Below are 24990 nucleotides of genomic sequence, written 5' to 3' on the forward strand. Positions count from 1 at the left end.
TGACACATGTGCCGACACAAACATAGGGCACGGCGGTAGGTCTAATGGGTCATTTCCGATATAGAGGTTAACTTACCTAACTGGCAGGCAGGTAGGCTAGGAAATGCCATTTGTTTTAATGACAATTTGGAACATTTTTGACTGATAGTGTAGGCCTGAGGTTACACTGGTGTTCTAAAAAAACGAGATGACAGTCCTCTGACTAAAACGTTGCGTGTTTTCTGTCAGTGACAGACGACACGTCACCAATAGCCTACCATGCTGAGCTTAATAGCATACTGCAACTGCGATTTGACAAAATGATGGTGTTGCAAGGTAGCCTATAACTATGAAAACAGTTATTTAAGTTAGCATATGACATTTCGTTGTGGCAGTTCTAAGTTATAGGCTATTGAGAAAATAAACGAATACCGGAGAGTAGCCTATCTGACAGCTTCACTTTGTTAAAGTTAGACAGAAATTGGCCAGCTTCGTGGTAATTTCCCATTATTGTTTTCACTTAGATCTGTGGCCATGACATCACACCAAACTGACATTGAAATTAAAGACACGTGAAAATAGATTATTGACGGAATGTTTTACGAAACCTGTCCGTCATAACGAAGGTCAATGAAAACGTCTAGTGCAACCTCAAAAAAGAGTCAAAAGCGCAACGTCTGAAAATGAGTGTTGTGTGAAACAGCAGATGATTTAATGTTAATAAAATGGTGTTTGTAAATTAAGTGTTTAGAACTTATGGTGGACCAGAATGAGTTAATTAAGTGGCGCAAGTTACTGATTATTATACTGTTTATTACATAGAATGGGAAAAAACAAGAACTTGAATTTGGGACACTGGTGGTTAAGTCCGGGACAGTGCCAAGTAGAATTCGGGACAGCTGCGGGATACTGAGAAAAAAAGTTAATTTTGAGCCCTGAGTATAAGTATATATACTCTTTTGAGTATATATAAATCCTGTGAGGGAAATTTGGTCTCTGCATTTATCCCAATCCGTGAATTAGTGAAACACACTGCACACAGTGAACACACAGTGAGGTGAGGTTCAGCCGTTCCTACTGGCAACCTGGCAACCCTCTGGTTACAAGTCCGAAGCCCTAACCAGTAGGCCATGACTGTTCCCAAACAACAAGTTTCAACACTTTCAACACTTCCACTGGAGAGACGCAGTGAAACAACACTTGCACTGGAGATGGCTCAACAACACTTGGTAGTGTAGATGAACAGTTTGATGGGGCAGCCGTGGCCTACTGGTTAGTGCTTCGGGCTTGTAACCGGAGGGTTGCCGGTTCGAACCCCGACCGGTAGGCCACGGCTGAAGTGCCCTTGAGCAAGGCACCTAACCCCTCACCCCTCACTGCTCCCCGAGCGCCGCTGTTGTTGCAGGCAGCTCACTGCGCCGGGATTAGTGTGTGCTTCACCTCACTCTGTGTTCACTGTGTGTTCACTAATTCACGGATGGGATAAATGCAGAGACCAAATTCCTGGCCGAGAATCCTGATTTACGATTTTTACGATTTAACCGTGTCTCTCCCTGCAGCTGCTGCCATGGTGGACTCTGCGCTACGTGTCGGTGCACCAGCAGGTGCTGGAGGCTTGCTCCCCCCAGCTCCTCAGCATCGCCCGGACCTCCATGGACAACGGTAAGCCCCCTACGCATGGAACCCTCCAAAAGCCCCAACCTGTCAGTCACACACACGCATACACTGTCCGCCACCGATCCGTAATGCCACCCAAGGCACAGGCCGACTGGTAGGGTCCTGTCTGTCAGCCTTATGGGATTTCTCCATTCTCCATCCCCATCTCCCCACAAGACCAGTCAGTCGTGTCATGGACTGATAGCATAGCCGGATCTATCTTCGGATGTACAGTATAGCTAATGCGGCTATGCTTCAAGGCTACATTTGTATTTATTTATGCAGGACACGCATTCTTATTCAAAGCCATGGTTTTATGAGTGCATGTGGACAAAAATGGATTGCATGGTTGCCTTTGTGTTGGCTTCATATGATGGGTATATGAAAACTCAGGGGCAGCCACATTGTAAATAGCAAACTCTTTAAACATCTGCTGTTTACTTATATTTATCAGTCAGAATAGACACACATTGTCATGCTCATATAGTCATGTATAATGATAAATATTGACATTTTATATGGATAATGGGAGTTCAGACTGAAATGGTATTAAGGATTGAGTCTGGGATAAGCTCATTTAAGACGGCCATTGTTAAGGTTGTTTGTGTTTGTTAATTCATTTATGCATTTTTAATCGTTAAGAAATGTTCAGTGTACGTGAGCTGCCACCAGGGGGCACTGTCCTCCCCATCAGGTGACCTTGTTTGCAATTCAAATAGCGACAACAGGTTCTGGTTGGGTGGATAGTTCAGTGGTTTCTCTCTGTTGCACAGCTGAAGAAAAAGGCAAATGAAAGTCCAATTGCTGTTCACAGCACCATATAAGGTATAATTGTTGCTGCTTTGGAGGTCTAAAGAAAAAAATGTATTTTGATTTTTATCAGCTCTGATTTATGCAAACCCAAGGCCAGGGTGAGGAACAATGTTCCAAATATTGCTCAATACTATAAACTCACACGGGTGCCAAGGCTGGGTGGCCGTACTGTTAGTAAACAGCCAAGTAAACGGTCAAGAATTTGGTCACACGTCAACATCCACATCCTCATGTACAGTAGAGCATGGATGCATGTGACTCCGTCTCCAATGCAGGATTTACCGATGCACGTTATCAAGTACCAGATCACATTTCCATCATTAAAACATCACCACTGCCTCCCACCCCTATCTCCACCCAGCCAGATGAACGGATAAGCCCTCTTTTGTGTTAGCTAGAGAGGAAGCCAGACTAACCCTGCGCAAGGGGGGGATGATTAGGGTTCAGTACCCTCACGTGGGGAGAAGAGGCTGTGATGGACGTGTGTGTGTGTGGAGATAAGCAGTGCTGCTCACTGGAGATGTTGGTGCATCAAGCTGTGTGTGTGTGTGTGTGTGTGTGTGTGTGTGTGTGTGTGTTAGCTGGCGACAGGAGAGAACCTTAGCTGTACCTGTGTGTAGTTGGAAGAGGCAGTGTGTGGCTAATTAGCAAGTGGCTCGACTAAGCGTCAGTATAAACACTCTAGGACAAGCTGCTGAAGTCGATCTAGCTCTCCACATTTCCACTGGTGTGTGTGTGTGTGTGAGAATGTGTTTGTTCTGAAGGAAATTATGTCACTGATAATTTGTGATGGGTGGGTGCGAGAGCCTGTGTGTGTGTGTGTGTGTGTGTGTGTCTGTGTCTGCCAGAGTGGCCGATTACAGTTTCTGTTGTTTTTGTTAGAGCAGCTGTGCGCTCAACATGAGATGATGATATCAGCGCATCCACACAGATTGTGTGTGTGTGTGTCTGTTTATGAATTAGGCTCTGGCCATTTTCTATCTGCTGTGTATTTTTTTTATCGTGTGTGTGTGTGTGTGAGGGCACGGGAACAACTCTAGCTGTGTGTCTCAGACTGAGATTGAGTGTCCTCAATGCTGTGGGTACATTTATACAGCTAATGCTATGTGTGCTTCATAAATGTGTTGAAGGACAAAGTGAGAGATGAAGAGAGAGAGAGAGAGAACTTGTCCTCACTGGCAGGGGTGTACTGTATATGACTGCGTCACTTAGCTGAAATATCATCTCTGGGTGGGTGGATGGGTACTAGAACCAGAATGTGGACCGTGGATAGTTGGTCTAAAGTGTGGATAATAATAAAACCAAAACAAAAATGACACTTTGTATACAGAGAAGATGCTGTCCCATTGGCACACACACACACACACACACACACACACACACACACACACACACACACACACACACACACACACACAATTTGAGCTGACAGCATCAAAGACCTTGGTGTCCTTAGCCTGTGTTTGTTTTATCCCCTTCCCCTCCACTGCAGCCTTATCGAATTCAGCAAAGCAATTATGTGAACATTAGTATTTTCTTTACCCCCCGCCCCCCCTTCTATAGAGAGGCTGCAATCCTTTCAGGTAGAGCATATACTTCTCAGATGCCATGAATACCGACGAGGGTCATTTCCTCCAAAAAACATTCAACCAAAAAGCAATAAATGCTAAACGCATTGCAACGCCATGGTTCCCCTGGAGGGGAGGTGGCGTAGCCGTAGTGAAGGGAGAGAGCACGAGAGCTGGCAGACGTGGAAGTCCTTGGTGGTGGGGGAGGGGTTGCTGAGGTGTGAGGGGGGTATGCGTGACTCGAGACTAGAGTGACTTGGAGGGAAAGTAAACTCTGAGAACCGCACATTCCGTCCACTGTCGGTCTATTAGCTGCAGACTCCTTTGTTTGGAGGATGTGCTCATCATCCCATAAATGTTTCTTAAGGACACTGAGAGAGAGAGAGAGAATTGAATTTTCAAAAACTCTTTATTACAATCTTAAAAATACATCAAGATCAACTTGACACTGTACTCAAAAAGTAAAAGTTAGGAAAGTTAATTAAAGTAATGTGCAATCTGTAGCTTGTCATTATCAACAACACACATAAGTATGTATATATGTATGTGTATATAGAAACTTTCATCAAACTTGAAGAAAAGAAAAGTGTCATCAATACAGCAAAAATAGGTCTGAGCCTCTGGCAGTGCATAAAGGAATGGAATACAGTCTCCCTTACAGAACAAAAAGGGCACCCTTGATCAACCATTGGATTTAAAACAGAAATAAAAGCATTCACTGCTATTGCACTATGCAGAATACGCCATTGTAGATTGCCAGCTTTTTTTAGTTAATGCGGACTTGAACGCTCGCCATTGTGGTTTGACATCATTTTAAACCTGCAAAACTTCACGCCAGGGTGTATCCACCCTCTTGTCTAGAGACCTTTTATTTAGGGAGAGAACACACAGTTTATACAATGATTTACTAGTTGCAGCTGTAGGACCTGGGAAAACTAAACTATCTGGGTGTAAGTAGCAACCAGTGCAACCTGTTAAATCTGGAAGTAGAGTAAGGCCTAGTCCACACGTACCAAACCGATCTTTTTTTCCTCCGTCTTCCCTGGAACCGTATCAAGAATATTTTAAGTCCCAAACGGATCCATCTCAACATCGCTACTTCATACCCCAGGCCTATAGGTGGCACTGTGTCTTTACAGAAATTCACCAAAACTTCCAAAACGTGCGCTTTTAAAAACAGACAGAATAGGCTACGGCGAAATGGCTAGTGCAAGGAAACCAGAATTGTTTGTGTGGACTGATGGTGAACTGTCAACTGTAAAACTAATAAACTTTATTTTACGGTTTGTGAAGGGTGCAGTCCCGTCCTTTATTTGGCTAACGCAGTTAGGCCTACTAATCACCTTTACTTTCTTTGGTTGTAGGATAGTCCGTGATTCACATTAGTTTTGGCTATCACCGCAATTAGGCTACTAAACGCAAGGCTTACCCAAGTTCTAGGCTATTCTGTCGCCACATTTATAATATTGCTATTTATAGCCTTCGTTAGTAACAGTCAATACTTTTGCCTGCATCAAATCGTGCATTCGCATTCAGTGTGCTACCATCGGCTTAACGTGAGTTCTAAGCGCCTTTGTATGCTTATATCTGATTTCACTTTCGACTGTGAATGCATGTATATATGTTGTAAGACATGTAAAATAAATGAATGACACTGGCACTACGCACAAATTAATGTAGCCTAAACTTACACCGCAAGACTTTCCTAATAACTTAAGTTCTCTCGGCCACTGACAGTAGCTAGAATGCATAAAAAAACACCGAAAAACTTGTTCAGTCCACCAAGTCATAAGCTATCGGCGCTGCGCAGCATCAGTTGTGATATTTATCTTAATGGAGTGTAATTGTAGGTAATGTCAGGTATGAAAACTAGTATTGTTAGGCAATACTATAAGTGCAAGTCCAGGGCAGCTGAGGTGTGGCGATGACATCATCGACACGCTAGCAGGATGTGCGGTTTCGCTGTCTAAACTAACTCAAACGGGCTTCGGGTTTCAGATTTCTCCACTCTGGGACCAGGTTTCAGAAAAGTGGGTTTCGGGCAGTCGTTTACAGGATTCGTTTGGACGCTCGGCCAAGACAAAGCAAAACCTCTGCGTTTAACCTAAAAAGCGTCTCTGTGTGGACAGGCCCTAAGTCTGGGAAAGGAGTCAGGACTACACCCCCAAAAAAAAAAAAAAAAAAAAAAAAAAAAAAAAAATCTCCAAGCAATTGCATCTCCTCCCCAGTTAGGAGAGACCGCCATTTCCCAAGCTGATCAACTATCCTAATGGACTTCACACCTAAGTGTTAAGCTAAAGGATGGCAATTACTGATATCAGGACCAGCAAACTCTACTAGATCCCCAAGGGTTGTAACTCTAGAGCTGATAAGCTTAGAAGTAGGTACCAGGGACAAATCCTGACTCACATCGAGAACAGAACCATGAATCAGAGGCTCCTTCAACAACCAGAATAATGAACTTGTCTGTCGTGGGCGTTGTGTTATAAATAGAGACCAGTGGCCGGTTGCACAAAGCACCTTAAGTTAAGTTTTTCCCTTAAAATCTGATTTAAGGGTCCCTTAAAATAAAAACGGTTGCACAAACACCCTTAAGTTTTCACCTTAACATTTTCCCTTAAGTATTTAAAGGTTTGCCCTTATCTTGTAAGAAATCCCTTAAACTGTTGCACAAAAGACCTTAGTAGTCTAACTAAGGGGAAAAACTTAAGGGACATCTGACTACCTTAACCATATTATTAACTGAATTGATGCTGATAAATGAAATATATTCATGGGTTTCATCAGGTCCCTTTCCACTAGGGTTGGGCACCGAAACACGGTTCTAATATGGCACCGGTGCCGACGCAAACGGTAGTAACTGCATCGAATAACAACATGGATTTCGGTGCCTCATTTCGGTGCTTAAGTAGCGTATATGTATATATATATATATATATATATATATTTTTTTTTTTTTATAATGAGGCATCACTGCATGTCATGCGCCATCTCTAACGTCTTGCTCTGATAGCAACACATCCAGATACAGTTAGCTAACATAAACATTGGATGTATAAACCAGATGGGTGTACCACATAGGCGAGTGGACAGTGTTTGACAGCTTCCGTGAGCCCAAGTGCTTAGGCCTACTTTAAAGTGATATCACGAGCTCCTGTCAAAATCTAGCAGTGGGCCTAACTACACACAAGCAAAAGGCTATGAAACAACATCAACAGTAGCCTATATGTTACACAATATCCTTGCTAATGCGCTAACTGGTATTTTATTTGAAATGTTATCAGCAAAGTTGTAAGGTGAAAGCTTTATTTCACGGTGTGTTCAAAACAACATAATGGCATGATATTAATCTTCCATGTGCATGAGGCCCATATAGCATCACAATGAATATGAAGATCACGTTAAAAGTTCGCTGGCAAAAACATAAATATGTAGGTTACATACCTGATGTCACTGAGCTGTCAAAGAGGCTACGAAACCATCTCCGTACGTTATCGCTAATTAAACTCAGCTGACTGGTGTTAGCGCATAGCCATAGTTGCTGTTAAAATGCTGCCTACTAGGCTGGCGCTGGGAATCTAAACACTTCAACACCGACATAGCCTCTAACATGTTCAAAACTATTGCGTGTTATGGGTTAAAACATGCAATTTCTTGAAGCATTTGGGTACACACTGAATTAACTGGAAAGTAGAGTCCGTGTTAGATTAGCTTGCTTGCAAATGCCGTTGTCCATTACTTGGCATTTCTATGGCAAGCGGTTTTAACATACCTTATGGCAAACCGCCTACACTGGGTAAACTTGAAAGCAGAGCTTACCATTGTGTGTGCATGCATGGCAAGCTGTTTTAACATTTAAATGTATTATTCGTAGGAGCAATGAGATATTGATAGTAAATTGAATATAACAATTCAATTGTTCAAATTTGTCTTATCAATAAAAAAAAAAAAATTAATGCTTTAGACCATTTTAATTTAAAACATTTTAAAAACAAAGTACCGGTTCAGGCACCGTTTCGGCACCGGCACCGTTTTAAAAGTATCGATTTAGCACCGGTATCGGATAAAACCCAAACGATACCCAACCCTACTTTCCAGAGGTGTATTAATCAAGCACCATTCAGTCTGCATTGATAATCAAGGTGCTTGATTTATTACACCTGTGGAAAGGGACCTGGTGAAACCCATGAATTGACTACTTTTGACAATTCAAAATAAAACCTCTCTGTTAATATGCTTACTCTGTCAAATTAGGCCTAGCTTCTATAAGAAACATGCCGTATTGTTATTGTGTAGTTTACGTAGGCTAACGTTAACAATTCATGTGGATGTCTTCTTAGCCTATGAGCTTCGCTTCAGTTCGCTAGGCAAAACGTTGGTGTACTGATGACAGTCAGGATCATCTCTAACTTGCCAACTAGTATTGTTCAGTTCATGTATATAACATGCTTTACTTGCTACCTGGATAATTTCCGTGAATATTATTAAGGTAAGATGAATGATAAATAATTAAGCTTTACTGTGTTCGGTGGTTTAACGGCATCGTGGCAAAGGCAGCTAGTACAGCTGTTGAACAATCTCCGTGGAAACTATAGAATTTTCGTGCCGGAAAATCCCTTACAATGCAGTAAATCGCTTAACGTTTCTCCTTAACTAAGGAAACATTTTAAGGTATTCTGTGCAACACCCTTATGTAAATCCCTTACCTAAGGAGAAATTAAGCCTTAAGGGTCATACTTAAGGGAAAAAACTTAAGGTGCTTTGTGCAACCGGCCACAGACTTTAAACAGATTCTTATAAAATGCAGGAAGCAAATTAAGATTCATTCTATTTGGATTAAACCAGAACAAAGGCCTATCTAAGCCCAAAATGTTGTAAAATACAACAGGCTGCAGCTTTCCAGCTTGAGTCCACTGATCCTGTGAGAAGACGCTGTACAAACTGCAGACGGAAGGCAGCAGTTCGACTCTGTAGATGAATAAGTCCATGTCCACCATCCTCCTTAGGCAGATTTAAAACACTCTGAGGTACCCAGTGTAGATTGTCCCAGAAAAAATCAACCAGGACTGATTGAATCTTCGGTAGCAGGTTTGAAGAGGGGTCCACACAAGCCAGCCGATGCCAAAGAGAGGATGCAACCAGGTTGTTAATAATAAGAACACGCCCCCTGTATGAAGTAATACTGAAAAGAAATTTCCATTTCTCCAGACGACCTTTAACTTTTTCAATTACCCCCTCAAAATTATTTTGAATAAAACATCATCACCTAAGAAAACACCCAGGTATTTAAACCCACCCCTATTCTAAACTAAGCCATCAGGCAGACCAGGTTCGCCAATCACCCAACTCCCAACCAGCAAGGCTATGCTTTTCGACCAATTTACCTTTGCTGAAGAAATGACCTTAAATTCATTGCATATTTTTAAAAGCGTGTCAACATCTCTCTGGCCATTAACAAGGACAGCCACATCGTCAGCATAAGCTGACAATTTAAAAACATCATCACAGTTAGGAATTTTCACTCCAACAATCTCCTTCCTCAACCTTACAAGGAAAGGTTCAATAGCCAGACTATACAGCATGCCCGACAAGGGACATCCTTGACGGACACCTCTGTACTGTATACCTTAAAAGGAGCGCACAAAAATAAAGTGAGCACTGCTCTACGGCAGCTCAGTGGCAGCACCCCTCTGGTGATCTGTGCCCAACTCTGGCCAAAAGGACTTATAATAGTCTACTAGCAGGCCATCCACCCCAGGTGCTTTGCCACTGGCTCTCTCCAGCTCCTCTAGGGTCAACACCCTTCCAAGGGCTGTGTTTGCCTCTTCAGATACCTTAGGTAGGTCACAAAGAAAAGTCTGGTCAGTCGCCTGATCTTGTGGATGTTCGCTCTTATAAAGCTCCTTATAAAAATTGACTGCTCTGTTGGCTATTTCCGGATAATTAGAAAGGATTCTCCCATCTTCAGACCTCAAAGCATGAATGAACTTCCTCTGGCCATTCTTTACCTCCAAGTTAAAAAAAGAATTTTGATAGTACATCCATCAGCTCCACACTCTGGAAGCGGGACCTGACCAGAGCTCCCTGTGCCCTCAACCCTAAAAAGTCAGCCAATGTTTTCTTTTTTGAGTTAAGAATTTCAGTGGGTGCCTGATCACCCGTTGGTTTTACAAATTCTAGAAATAAAGAACAGAAAACCAAACTATGGTCAGAAAAGCCAAATGGAATTATTGAACATTTCCTGAATAGACTAAGCTGATGTTTGAAACCATAAAACCTGTCAAGTCTTGCCAGAGACAAACAATTATTATATGAGTGTACCCAAGTATATTGCTTCTGTCCACCATGAAAGTTCCTCCAAATATCACTAAGCTCATTGGACCTCATAATCTCTTCAAGCGGTCTACGAGAGGGCATGTGCGGCTCAACATGATTTCTATCAATATTTTGTGCAGTACAATTGAAATCTCCTCCAAGGATAAGAATATCCTCTGAGCAGCAATTATTTATAACATCTCCAATAGTATTTAAAAACAGCATTCTGTCTGTTGTCAGTGTAGGAGCATAAATGCAAATAAACAAAAAAAAAAAGAATTTCAAACTGGGCTCTGACCTTTTAAAAGTCTTCCCTCTATAACTTCATCAACATCAGAAGTGATGGGAATAAAGGACTTAGAAAACAGAACTGCAACCCCACCACTATTAGATGTACCATGACTAAGACCATCAAACTCCTGAGCCCAAGCAGCTGCATTAGACGCATCACTGTGCCTTTCTTGCATAAAGAGAACATCAAACTTATTCTGTCTGATTGTTTCAAAAACAGAGAGCCTCTTAATTTTTTCTCTTGCGCCATTTACATTTAAAGAAGCAACACGAAATTCACCCATCATTATAAAGAAAAAATAAAAAAATAAATATGGACCTATGCAATCAGCCATCCTAGGACACAAGTGGAAAGGGTGTTTAACATTTGTCATCTTTGGCATTCAGTAGAACATTGAGTTTTGTGAGAATCTTTTTTAGACAAAATCCCTCTTGATCGGTGATGCTACCATCACACATAAATGCTCGTGATTTGCTCATAAACTGTTCAATATCAGGAAAAATTCCTAGAATGTTTTGTATCCTTAAGGAATTTCTTTATATCCTCCACTCTATAATTGCGAGTGCGATAGCCGCTTAGTCGCAAGCTGCAGGTTACACTACAGTCAGAAAGATCACTTTCACTCTCAGTCAGTTCTATGTATCATGTACACGAAAGGCCTGAAGGACACTATGTTTCAACAACGGGGATTTACTCGCAATCGGAATTTTCTTAATTGTTGAGACCACTTTGCCATAGCATGACAGTGTTTAGGGCAGGGCAGGGCAATACAAATTGGCAGGGCATGGTTTGGCAATACATATTGTATTTTTTGTCATCCAAATAAAGCTCAATTGAATTCAGTTGAGAGACAGAGAGAGACAAGAGAGAGGGAGAGATGCAAAGAGGGATATATATACAGTGATGGCCAAAAGTGTTGGCACCCATGCTAAAGTTATAAAGCTATGGGAATTTAACATAGGGGTGGCAATACTTATGACCCCTGTATTTTAAGGAAGAACATTTATTTATTTATGATACATTATTCATTCACTAAGAAAATTGGTGTCCTTAAAGGTTAGATATTTCCTAATGTTTCACTTAAGGCATTAAGATCAATTTCCAAAAGATGATTTTATATTCCTCTTTTCAGTCAACTTTAGCATGGGTGCCATCACTGTATAGAGAGAAGGATGACTACTTCCTGCTTTAGTGTTTGCATCCTTTTCTCCTAGATCAGCAACTCTGCTTTTACTCATCTCTGCTTTCTCTCTTTACCTCTCAGTCTCTCTTTCTTTCTGTCCATTCTTGAATTTCCCCTGGGGATCAATAAAGTATCTATATATCTATCTATCTATTTATCTATCTGTTTCTTACCCTCCCGTTAGGTGTGTATATGTGTGTGTGTGTGTGTGTGTGGGGGGAGGTGCTGTTGCCGTAGTAATTTCAGTTCTGACTCCTGTAATCTCTTGATCTGTGTCTTGTTCTTTCCTCCTTTAAACACGACATCCACATTTCTCCAGACTGACACCCACGTGATGGCTAACCTTTCCAGTGACCCACCGCTGAAAACGCATTAACACCTTGGAAAGAAGCCTTTTTGAGGTGTGTGCGTCCGTGTGTGTTTCGTTCCGCTCTGCTGTCACACAAACAAGATCCTGGTCCATTTTCCTCTGGTGTCACAACTTTTTTGCAAAACACACACACACGTACACACACACACACACACGTACACACACTGCCCCCAACAGAAAGCCCCCAGGCACACACACACACACACATACGATGTGTCCAGCCAAGCTGAAATGGTGTGGCCTCTTTTTCCTTTTCGTCTACTGAAATTGCCCAGAATGATTGTAGGGATAGTCCCAGGCCGACTGTGTATGTGTGTGTGAATGTGAGAGTGTATGTGTGCGTGCACACGCAGGCATTGTGTTGGGTAATTGCCTCCTGCATTGTAAAAGCAAGGCAGGTATTAATCTTGGCTAAAGGACACATGCGTTTACGACGGAACAGACATGGCGAATGAGTCATCAGATGCTGGCAGGCGCACAGACAATAGGAAGCAACCAGGAGGAAAATGCCAACCAGGAGAGAAGTAGTCAGCCACAGTCTTTTGTCTCCATCCACCTTTTCTGTGCAGGTTAATCATCCATTGATTGCCACCGGTGAACTCTCGAAAGGTGTGACACGAGTTTGCCACTGGATTGGTCGGAAGATGGTGTTTTTTATTTGTCCGACACGGGTTTGTCTTTGTGCTGCACCCCTTCCAGGAAAGAGCAGCTCAGCACTTTTCCCCCCCTCTTTGTTTTGTTTGCTTCTTTCTCCACCCAGTCGCCAAAACGATAGATACACACGCCAAGAGGGATTTTCAGCACCTCGGTATTTGTCTCCCCAAAGAGGCGAAGCTCTCGTGGCTGGCTTAGGGAGGTTGGTAGGCTGGTTGCACCCTCCACCTCCACTCTCTCTGCTTCACTAAAGCTCGAGGTTTTGAAGCTCCCTCATAGGCACCTTCCTCCACCACGGATGGTGTTGGAAAATAATATTGGGGAGGTTTCTCCTCGTCTCTTCTCTCGGGTCTCTCCTGTGGCAGCCTCGGGGCTGTCTTACCCGTCTGAGCTCTGGAGGGGAGGCTCCGGGAGCCTGAAAACGCGGAACTTCACAGAAGATGGAGCTGAAGAAGAGGAAAAAAGGAGGGAGGGAGGGAGGGAGGGAGGGAGAGAGAGAGAGAGAGGGAGGGACCAGGTGAGCGAGAGAGATAGAGAGAGCGAAAGAAGAGGGAAGGCGAACAATAGATGGAGACACAGAAGATGGAGCTGAAGAAGAGGAAAAAAGGAGGGAGAGAGACCGGGACCGGGTGATCGAGAGAGAGATGGAACGAGCGAAAGCAGAGGGAAGGCTCCTGAGTGTCTCGTTTGTCATGTGGACGAGGAGTATTCCACGCCGAGCTCCAGGGAGATGCTCTAAATGTAAAAAGTGGGGGAGCAGAGATCGGCTTCACCTCATCGGCGCACCCTGGGAGGGCCGCCGCAGATCCTGCTCATTATTCCTGGAGAAAACACCACACATGAGTCAGAGTTTTCCCTCTGTCATTCCCCTCTCTCCCTCCCTCTCTCTCTCTCTCTCTCTCTCTCTCTCTCTCTCTCTCTCTCTCTCTCTCTCTCTCTCCCTCCATCTCTCTGCCTGCTTGGCCGCATCGGAGAACGAGAACCCCCACGTGGATAGCACCAGGCAAAAGACAATCATCTCAAAAGCTTGTACACACACACACACACACACATGCGCGTCCATACCATGTGCATTTGATTAGGCTTGTGATCATTGTGTGATTCCCTGTCGTGTTTAGAGGAGTTTATGTGGAGTCCTCATCCAGTGGGCTGTTCTGTTGGAGCTTCATCATGTTGGACTGGCTCCTCTGCAGATGAGGGGGAGTTTCCAGCTATCCCAGTACACCCCCACACACACACACACACACAGTACGTCCTTCACAGACCTCTCCCTGCCTGAGTGCCGAACAATGAGGCAATCCTCTTCCCTCACTTCAGTGCAATGAATCCCCACTTTGAATATTTAGAGTCCTGCAGAGGTTTAATGGGGAAAGGACTGCTTTTATGTAAAGAGAGTGTTTTTTACTCTCTTCTGGGGACTTAAATCCTTCCCATTCACCAATTCACACACACAGTTAGTGACAGGTATAATCAACGGATTGTTGGAAAATGCCTCCCTGGCCTCTAGGAAGGTAGAAAAGCACTAGGGTAGTGAGGAAGATGTGGCAGAGGGTGACAGGAGGTGATCGGAAGGGCTCAGGAAGGAGATGGAGGGATACTGAGAGAGGGAGGAGATGGAGGCATTTTTATTGTAACTTGAACAGTCATGCCAATAAAGCACAATGAATTGAATTGAATCGAGAGGAAGGAGATGGAGAGATACTATGAAAGAGAGGAAGGAGATAGAAGGATACTATGAAAGAGAGGGAGAGAGAGAGGAAGGAGATGGAAGGATACTATGAGAGAGAGGGAGAGAGAGAGGAAGGAGATAGAAGGATAATATGAGAGAGAGGGACGAGAGAGAGGAATTAGAATGAGGTGTGAGGTGGTAGGAAGCAGCTGACAGAGCAGGTGAACCACTACAGTGAACCCCATTCGGTCTGTCAGCAGGGAGGGAAGGACGTACACACACACACACACACACACACACAACATTCCCTCTGTGCTAGTTGGGGGCTCCAGATTGCCTGAGGTACAGAGCCAAGAGGGGAATGAGTGATGTCTCTCAAAGGGGTTTCTGAAATGGATTCTCTTGCTCTCTCTCTCGCTCTCTTTCTCTCTCTCTACCTCGTGCGTCTCATTGTTTGTTAATTAGGTGATGGTATGTTTAGTGAGGCAGGAGGTGAGCGGCGGTGGCTTGGGTGATCGAATGCCCTTAGGAGTGGAGTGGGCATTCTGCCTTTGGTCGTTTTTACCTTCCTTCTGCCAAGTCTGCACCCAATCCGTCTACAGTCTCTGGCCAGCTGCTGTACCTCTGAAAGGAGAGAATGTAATTTTCTCAGGATTTGCTCACAAACACCTATCCAAGATCCAGCTCCCAAGTTAAGTTCTACATATAATCCTCTGACATGACTATGTTTAAGGTCCACACACAATACACACAACAAAAGTTTCATCACCAGGATGATGTGCTCCTGCTCCAGCACTAAAATGTTCATCTTTGCATGTGCGTACAAGTTTTTAAGCACTGTCTCTGGGTCAAGTGAAAACAGAATCCATTTGCGCTATTTGCTCATTTAATGGACTTGTTTACCCATAGTGATTTGCAGTTCAGTTGCACATTTTTCATTAGCATCATCGCTCCCAGGGAATAAAACTACTCAAGACCCGCTAACAAAATAAGAGTTTAGTTTATTTCATGCTTCAGCGAATCATATCTGATTAGATTACCAGCAATGGTACTTTACGCTAGGTAGCTATCGCTGTTTAGATAGCGGAGCAAACAATTATGAGGGTTAGAGAGGTAGAGAAGTCTGTAGACCTATTAGAAAAAGAAACAGTGTTTGCTGTACATTTACACGGTTTTGAGATATTATTTCGAACACTGCTATTGAGTGATTTTGCTTGAGCACTAAGAGATGTATCCATAACTGCAAAAGTATGTCTAGTATTTCCAGTTTATTTGACCTGGTTGGTAATACTAGCTTTATGGCTGCTCCATCTGCCTGTTGTGTAGAGTTGAGGAGGTGGACTTGCAGGTCACCCCTGAAATGACTGTTACTTTTATGCTGTCTTGCCCCTTTTCCTGCTTGTCATCTGTGATTCACTCTGAAGAAAGCTTAATTTATATTGCCCATGAAAGCATTATTAATGCTTGTCTCACGGAGACCGATGTTAGTCAGTCAGTGCGTACACGTACGCACACATACACACACACATACACAATTACACACACACAAGCATACCCACGCCAAGCCTCACAAGTCTCACAGCTTGACAGCTGGTGAACCAAGAAGTAATGAGAATAGTCGATGCTAAAAGAGTGAAATCCAAGGCTCGGGCATTCTTCTAGTGTAGGAGGAGGTGTTGCAAGGCACCTCAGCGAGGTCAATTCGAAAAGTGCCACCCATGAAATTATCCAGTTTTTTCCCCTCCCAGACCTCTGTAGCGTGGCGTAGTGTGTAGCGCTTCACCTTCTGAGGTGTTGTGGGAGTGTATTCGTTTTGGTCCCCTTGCCGAGTGCATTATTGTGTGAATCATTGACTTTGAGTTAAATGGGCCCTGTGTCAGTGTGTGCACCTGGCTTTTGCTGTGATGAAAGGGCACCACTGTTGTGGTGCCCAACACCCTTGTTTAATATATATATATATATATATATATATATATATATATATATATAATGAAAAAGGCGAGACCGCCTTGGTGTGTGTGGGTATGTGTGTTAAATAGCTGCTATTATTCAGACATATTCACCGCGCCGCTGTTATCAGTGAAAATCCTCTGCTTTTTGCCAGTGTTCGGCACGACTGGCGCTGCCATCTGTCACTGCTGGCATGGTGACGCACGGGGAGTGGGGCACAGGGGAGGGGAAGAGGCTGCCGTGAGCGCGTTGCTGAAATATCCCATCAGCACTGGGCAAACGTTATTTGTTTACCATGGGGCTCGAGGCTCCCCATACACATACACACACACACACATAAAAACGCAGTTATATAATAATGAAATTCAGGCCTATTCAGGTGGAATAACCACATTTTGCCTTCATAAATATTAAAAAGCAAATTGAACTATTAGCTTATCATGTTCTGTGGTGGGCTATTACACAACCATCTTTAATGAGACCTGTGGATGAAGTTTGTGGCTGTGCAGGGTGAAGTTGGGGTGAAGTCGACGTGAAGATGATAACAGCTGTTCAGGAACCAGGATTTCCACCCTGCAGAGACTTGCGGGGTTCTTGCTGGGATGATGGAGAGTGTTTACGATTGCACCTCACTTTAGGCAGTCAGTTACTCATTCACACTGACGTTCTTTACGTGAGTGATACGGTAAATGACGTACATTTACTTGTGAAGGGAAGTAAATGATGTGTCAAGTTCATACGCTCTGCCACGGAGAGCTACACAGGTCTTGAGGAATGCAGACTGAAGCCCACGAGCTTGTGCCTACCATGCTACTGTGTCTGAATAAACGGATGGCTCGCTAGTTTTACCAAAAATACACCGAAAAGTAAACTTAAGGTTCAGTTACCATGCTTTTAAATAAACGCAGTATAAACGTGGCCAGGCAGCATCCTGTTTGGTTAAGGAGGAGATGCATGGAGAGCACTGTCAGTGAAAGCACAGTCTCAGACTCTGCAGGAGAGCTCTTGTTCCTGTGTGTGTGTGTGTGTTTGGGTCTGTCCTATTGACTGCAGTGCCCTTCATGCTTGCTCTCTCCAGTTTATTGGGCTGCGACATGTGCAAGAAATCGCTACACCTAAACTAATCGATGGCTCCAGAGCACTGTAGTCCGAGAGCCGAGCGAGCGTTTGATGTGCATTGGGCTGCGTATACATTTCAACTTATTTTTGAAGAATATTGTCGTTCTCTTAAGGTTGGCGATAATACGACTTCATTCATGGATTCCAATTCTTCCCCCTTTTTTTCCACATCGGCGGAGGCATCTGCGAGTGTTAATGTTATACCATTAATGTAATCATTGTAATTTTGAAATCAGCTACGTGTGAAAATCAAAAAGCCTTTCAGCATCATGACCCCCCTCCCGTTATAATTTCTCCCGATCGATTAGAGCACCGGTTCTAAATTAGTAATTAGTTTTCTGGGGCCCCCGAAGTCAATACGTTGCCATTAAGTAAAATGCAAATTCACAATGAGGCTGAAACCATGCGTGGCTCCCTGGAAATTACCCATCAGCCCCGGCAGACCCGTGTGGCGCCCATGGGTGAGTGGGTTTTGTGAACTGGGTTGTTCATCATGATGCGGAGCTCGTGGGTTAATGGGAAGATTGGAGTCGGAGGGCCGGCTACGAGCATGTCAAGGGCAAAAGGAGTTTTGTTGGACATTTGGCTTAACAAGCCAATCCTCCAGTGCCTCCAGACAGTGAGCGGCCAGGGTCGGACCTGTTATTGGCTCGTTTGGGTTTTGTCTCGTTCTGTGTGCTGTGGATGGTGAAGGGGGTTCAGGAACGATGCAGCAGTGGGACTAGCAGGCTCTGTGAAGCTTTTGCCCCCGCCTGCATCTGAAAACAAGTTAACTCAAACTGCTGTAATTAATGTGGTGTGGGTGTGTGTGTGTGATCCGATTACAGTGTAATATTCCAGTAGGCTGTAGGTTTATGGCAACGATGTGATTGCATTATATCTCACTGAAATATATGCTGTGAGAACTATGCTTTTATTGATTTACACAGCACACACTGATTTGTACCATGTAATAATAAAATGTACAAATTCTTTACGCCCGGGGGATCTCAACAACATGCCTCTCCATTGATGCACATCGAAGTCTACCATGGTGTTTAGAAACCAATATCAATGCAAATAAAATGTAGTAATCCAAACTGAATGATTTTATCAGTTGTTTTTTTGTTGTTTGCAATCTTGACGGACCACAATGGTCTCTCATGAGCTCCCCAGGTGAGGTTTCCCCCATGATGCCTCACACAGTGCAGTCGTTCTCCATCTCCCCCTACCACTGCTGTCTACCACTGCTGCTAATTGGACACTGGCGAAGAGGCTGGGCAAATGGCTTTTAGGCAGACAACAGACAGCACGAGCCTGGCAAACATGTCATAGGTGACCAGTGTCTCCACATGGTGCGGTCATCACAATTTTAAATTTGGAACAAATGTGCCATTGCACATTCAGTTAGGCACAGTTTGTTGGCTTTTCACTTTTTTAGAATTACATTCCTAAAAAAATATTTTATCCCCATTGGTAAAATTGCAGCGGTTGTTAGTGAAGAATCATCTGTATACTACATACATGTCTGTTTTACGGTTGATCAGAATGAAAAGGTAACGTGAGTAAATCCCACCAGTGCATTGTGTTGCCCACGATGAGAAGATGGATTTCACGGCTTGGCTGACAGGGGGTTTCAGCCCCCGCGGTGCCTATGTGCGAGAGCACCTAGTGTGTGAGGACCTGAGCAGCTCATCTCTCTCTGTTTCTCTCTCTCTCTCTCTTTTTCTTTCTTTCTCTCTCGCTCTCTGTTTGGGTGTGAAATCGCTGCAGGCGGCTGAGGGAAGCACACCAGCCTCGTGTCAACCCTACTCAGCTACTCCGCCAGCTAGCTCATGGATTTTTGGAGTGGAAGGTGTGTGTGTGTGTGTGTGATGCCGTGACATGAATTATGCACACTTCCTCTGTTGTGAGATGGGGTGGTTAATCTTCGCCTCATGGCCTTCATCCAAACTGAGGCGATAATCGCACGCAGAGAGACAACCGACGAAGGGCAGAGCCAGAAGCACTCAACGCCCCCTTTCTTCTTCTCCTCCTCCTCCTCCTCTTCCTCCTCCTCCTCCTCTTCCTCTTCCTCATCGTGCTCCTATACCTCTTCCTCTTCCTCATCGTGCTCCTGTACCTCTCTGCTAGGCTATTCACCACCTCAGTGGAGTGGAGTTTCTCCAGGCCAGAGGCAGGTGCAGTGCAGTGCTGGGCGACGTGGAGCAGCGCGTCCTCTGAAGAGGCTGTATGGGACTTGAGCCATGTTATAATTTTCCAATCGGGTTGCATGCAAGCGCATCTACAGTACACGACGGGCTCTGGATAGGCAAAATGTGCTACAAGGGGGCAAAACGAAGAAAACCTGTCTGCAAATCATTTGCCTCACGCCTCAGGAAACGGCACTGAGAATTGTCACAGGGAAAAGGGGGAATAAACGTAAATTCAGGTGGTTGAACGCAGTCGCATGCTTCGCTGACATCACTGGGCACGCTCAACATTGTCCCTCACTAAGTGCCTCCCCTGGTCTGCTTTTGTGTTTCAGTGTCTCAGTGCGAGGCCCTCTTCTCCGGTCTGACCAACAGGCACCTGGCCCTCCAGTTCCACCTGGAGTGCGGCTACACCTGCCTGTCCTACTACGAGTACAGCCCGGCCAAAGAGCACTTCGCCAAGGCGCGGGAACTGGCTGAGCTCGACCTCAACATGACTGGTACGTTCCTTAACATAACAACAAATGGCAATGAGAAACTAGGAAGTTCTCTTAACACAGACAGATGCTGAGTTGCTAACACAAGGCATTAGCACTTTACAGTTTAGAGTTGTGGCAGAGTGAGCGTAGGGAAAGCATATCAATCAGAGTTTGAAGTGAAAGTTCCCTCTGTCCAGGTGCGTTGGGTAAGCGGACACGGTATCAGCAGGACTTCCTGGCCCAGCTCGTCCTGGACGTGAGGCGCAAGGGGAAGGCATCGGTTCCAGAGGATGAGAACGAAGCCACCCCTTCCCCTACTCCTCTCAGTCTGCTGCCAAAGGTCAGTAACACACACACACACACACACACACACACACACACACATACAGGGTCACACACAGACTGTGGATGGGGGTGTAGGCAAGTATTACGCAGTACTCCACACCTCCACCAGGGGGTGACCTCTCCTCTTGGGTTAAATGTAAACGCAACCCAGCAGTGTTACTAAGACTCAGACAACATCTCCGCTCATCACCCCCGCCTCTTCTCCAACCCCCTCACACTCTGGAAGAGCGCGGGAGAGTTTATTGCGCACTCTCGAGTTGTTGCTGGCTCACGGGTCTCCCGTCCGGACGGAACATCCAGTGTCCGTGCTGCGCTGGCTTCCACGGGATCCAGAGTCTTGTGCTTTGGAGCCCCCCGGGGCCGAGAGGAGAGGACAGATTGAGATTCCTTGGAACGTCCTCTATCTGCCCCGTCTCCCCGGTCTCCTTCAGATTTACGGGGTTTAAAAACCATTTGCCATATTCGAGAAAGAAATTGCTAAATTTGTGTTTGGCAAAAGCTACAGCGTCAGAAATTGAATGGCTGTGCCAAGATTGAGATTAAAGCTTTTGGCATGCAAGTGGCCAGGCCAGGGTGGGATGATATTAAAAAGTGATTGATGTGATTGAGGACAGACTCAGAGAGTGGTCAGGTCACTATGCCATATCCATATGGCAGTGCTCGGGCTTGGATGACAGGTGGGATGTGGGTTTTGTGTGATTGTGTGTGTTGGTGTAAGAGCTCAGTTTTTTTTTTTTTAATACATTTCCGTTTAAGTTGTAGTGTGTGTGTGTGTTAAAGTGTGAGATGTTTCACACATGCCCTCAATGCCCTTGCTGTGAGTCAGATGGCACATTGGCAGGTTTGGGAATCGAACCCTGGCCAGCCATGTGGCGACACTACCATGGGTTCACCATGCCCAATAAGGGACTTGTATGGAGGATCATGGTGCAAGACAGCTGAGTGATGAAAAGGATTGGTGCATGAATTCAGATTACCTGCCACACAACTTCAGTCATATAGTAAAATATCTAGATAATTATCAGTGGAAGGTCATACATCAATTTATATTATAAATGTATACACTGCATTTGCCTGTGAAGGAATACTCCAGAACAGTGAGGGTGGTGTGGTTCATTTCACATTTACTTTGGACACTGGGTCATGCAATATATTTTCATAGTTATTATCTAAACAGTAAACTTTTGTATGCTACAGTGGATTTGTGTTTTAGCCATGACCTTTTTAAGGAATGCAGGGGACTGACTGAAAAAAAAAGAATCTCTCCGAGTGATGCCTGCAGTGACAGTGGCATGAAGTTGAAATATTTTCATGCACAGACACACTCGTGGATTCAGACACACCTCGACATGATCCATGTCTCCCCACGGACTGGGATGTCTGGGAGAACCGGCCTGGCGGAACCCAGTCCGGCTGTCCATCATGTTCTCGCCTGCCCGGGTTCTCCCCTGTTAGAGTGATTAAGAACGTGCTGGCTAGAACAGCATAGCTGCAGGGAGTCTCACATCTGCTGGGCTGCCCAGTACACACAAGCAAACGCACACGCGCACACACACACACACACACACACACACACACACACACACACACACACACACACACACACACACACACAGACACATACAGCGAGAGAGAAATTGATAGTTACATGTAACACATCACACACTCTCTCTCACACACACACACCCCTCCACCACACACACACCACACACACACACACTTACACACACTTACACACACTTACACATGCATATCCACACACACAAATGGATACATCGAGTACTTCGGGGCAGCCGTGGCCTACTTAGGGGCAGCCGTGGCCTACTGGTTAGCGCTTCGGACTTGTTACCGGAGGGTTGCCGGTTCGAACCCTGACCAGTAGGCACGGCTGGAGTGCCCTTGAGCAAGGCACCTAACCCCTCACTGCTCCCCTAGCGCCGCTGTTGTTGTAGGCAGCTCACTGCGTCGGGATTAGTGTGTGCTGAGTGTGTTTAGTGTGTGTTCACTGTGTGCTGCTCACTAATTCACGGATTGGGATGAATGCAGAGACAAAGTTTCCCTCACGGGATTAAAAGAGTGTGTGTGTGTGTGTGTGTGTGTGTGTGTGTGTGTGTGTGTGTGTGTGTGTGTGTGTGTGTGTGTGTGTATATATATATATATATATATATATATATATATATATATATATATATATATATATATATATATATATATATATATATATACAAACAAACACACACACACAGACAGACAGATACTTACACTCCATGTGTGTGTCTCTTTTATGTATTATTGATTGTGTTAACACATTTTAAACATTGTTGCAGTGTTTACCTAAGCTATGGTGTCTTGGGGGATAGCTGTGTTGAATGTATATGGACGTGGTGTGTGAATTTAGAGAGAGAGAGAGAGAGAGAGAGAGAGAGAGAGAGAGAGAGATTTTTCATCCCCAAAAGAAATTGATGTGTATTTTTGTGAGAACAGCAGGTGATTCAGGGCTTAGGCTTTCTTCACATCTGGAGGTTTCCCTCCCTCGCTCCTAAGAGCCCCTGCCCAGCTCTGCCCTAAGGAGACGTGTCCGTGTGTAATAAGAGCAATAATGCATGATTAGCGAAGGATCTCAGCGAGCGCGTGCCCCCTGCATCCCCTGTTGACAGCTCAGTGGAGGGAAGCCGAATCGGAGTGTGACTGAGTAGGCTGGGAGGGTAATTGATGATGGTGCGCTTCTTGTGAAATTTCCGACAGAGCTGGGGAAATGTGAGGGAATTTTTCACTTTTCATTTTGGGCTTTGGGGAAAGGGAACTGTTTCTTTGTAGGCCTTTCTCCCGCTCCTTCTCAGTCGTTCTTGCTCTCTGTGTTTTTGGCTCCCTCTCTCCCTCTCACATCTCTCATTCTCTTCCATTTTGCCTCTCTCTCTCACACTCTGTCTCTCTCTCTCTCACTCACTCTCTCTCTCTCACTGGGGGCGTTTTATATTTAACTGGGAATTGGGCAGGCTGAGATTTCATCAGATTTTTTTAATAGCTCTCTTTTTATCGTCCCCATGGGCTTCGGCTCACCTCTGTACGATTAAGAGTCTTTTTTATTTTTATTTTTTTCTTCTTCTCTCGTTTCCTTGAATGCCCCGGGCACAGGAGGAATATAGAGGCCAGGAAAGTGCCTCGGTAATTAGTCTCAAATCTTCTCCTTTATTCTTTCTCGGTTTTTTAAATCCCCCTCTCTATCCTTGCCAGTACTAAAGCCCGTCTGTCTGTCTGTCTGTCTGTCTGTCTGTCTGTCTGTCTCTCTCTCTCTCTCTCTCTCTCTCTCTCTCTCTCTCTCTTTCCATAAACACCGTGGGCTCTTTCGTGGCACTGGACCTCCAAGGCCACCGTACATTTACATGGTTCACCGGTGTTCCACCATGCCTGTTAATGTCCCTAATTAAGGTTGAGAGGTGGTGGTGGGGTGGCAGGTGGGAGTTGAATTATGGCCTGGATCATTGTAAGCACATAGCTGCAGGGAGACAGGATGGACCATGCAGGGTGCAGCCATGTGAGTGATGAGTGTGAGTGTTAATGTGTGTGTCTGTGATAGACAAATGATGAGGGGTATAACCTGTCATTGTCTAAATAATGTACTTTTAATAACAACCTTTGTATTGAACATTACATTCCAATGACCGAAACTATTGTAAGATGAGATTTCTTGTGGTTTTCGAAGAAAAGAAACTAAAATAGGAAGCTAGGGCTGTTAAGAACGTCCATGTTCATTTATAGCCCCTCTAATAGTTTTCTTCTAGTGCACTGTTAGAGCATAGTGGGTTTTACTCTGGCAATCCATAGTCCCGGGCATCAAGAATGTGACTCTTGATGTGACTCTGTAGCTGGTGACTTATGGCCCTGTATCAGACACACAGTGATCCGAGTTGAAGACTACAATTTTTGTGTGATGTGCGTCACGAGAGAGCCGGAGGGTTGCCCCTGATCCTCGCCTGGTCCCGGCCACATGCAGGCCAGCACAGGGCAGAAGCCTTTTGCCCACAAGGGCATATGCTGTGGATACTCTGTGAGGGGAAACGGTCTTGAATGTACATAATGGTCTCTCCTCAGTGGTAGTCAATGATGTAGCCTAGATTTAGAGGAACATAAAGCGAGCCCTCCAAGGCCCCTACACGCCTGATCCCAGACATCTTTGATGGATCGACAGCCTGTCAGCATGCCGAAGATAACCTTGATACAATTTTCGCTTGCAGCAAAAGTCCAGGAATGTTTTTATTTGTTTTATGCATTTGTCTTCGGTATTACGGCGATGGAATGGAAACTCGTCTGTCTTTTTCTCTTTCTCTCTCTCTCTCTGCCCAAACAGACTAGATATTGTCATTTGTGGCGAGAGGCTCGCGGCTGGAACATCTTCGAGCTCTTTCTCTTAGCCTTATAAATCAAGG

General features: G+C 44.7%; 1 protein-coding gene across 1 annotated transcript in view; it reads left to right on the forward strand.

Annotated features, from left to right (window-relative positions):
- ttc27 (tetratricopeptide repeat domain 27) overlaps positions 1-24990 on the forward strand; it is a 113931-nt gene that overhangs the window by 14430 nt on the left and 74511 nt on the right. Inside the window, exons 5-7 of the mRNA XM_048270016.1 lie at positions 1539-1641; positions 20075-20239; positions 20416-20558. Of these exons, the coding sequence (XP_048125973.1) occupies positions 1539-1641; positions 20075-20239; positions 20416-20558 (411 nt within the window). The remainder of the gene's footprint in view (positions 1-1538; positions 1642-20074; positions 20240-20415; positions 20559-24990) is intronic.

This window comes from Alosa alosa, chromosome 18 (assembly GCF_017589495.1).
Source record: "Alosa alosa isolate M-15738 ecotype Scorff River chromosome 18, AALO_Geno_1.1, whole genome shotgun sequence".
NCBI classification, from domain to species: Eukaryota; Metazoa; Chordata; class Actinopteri; order Clupeiformes; family Clupeidae; genus Alosa; species Alosa alosa.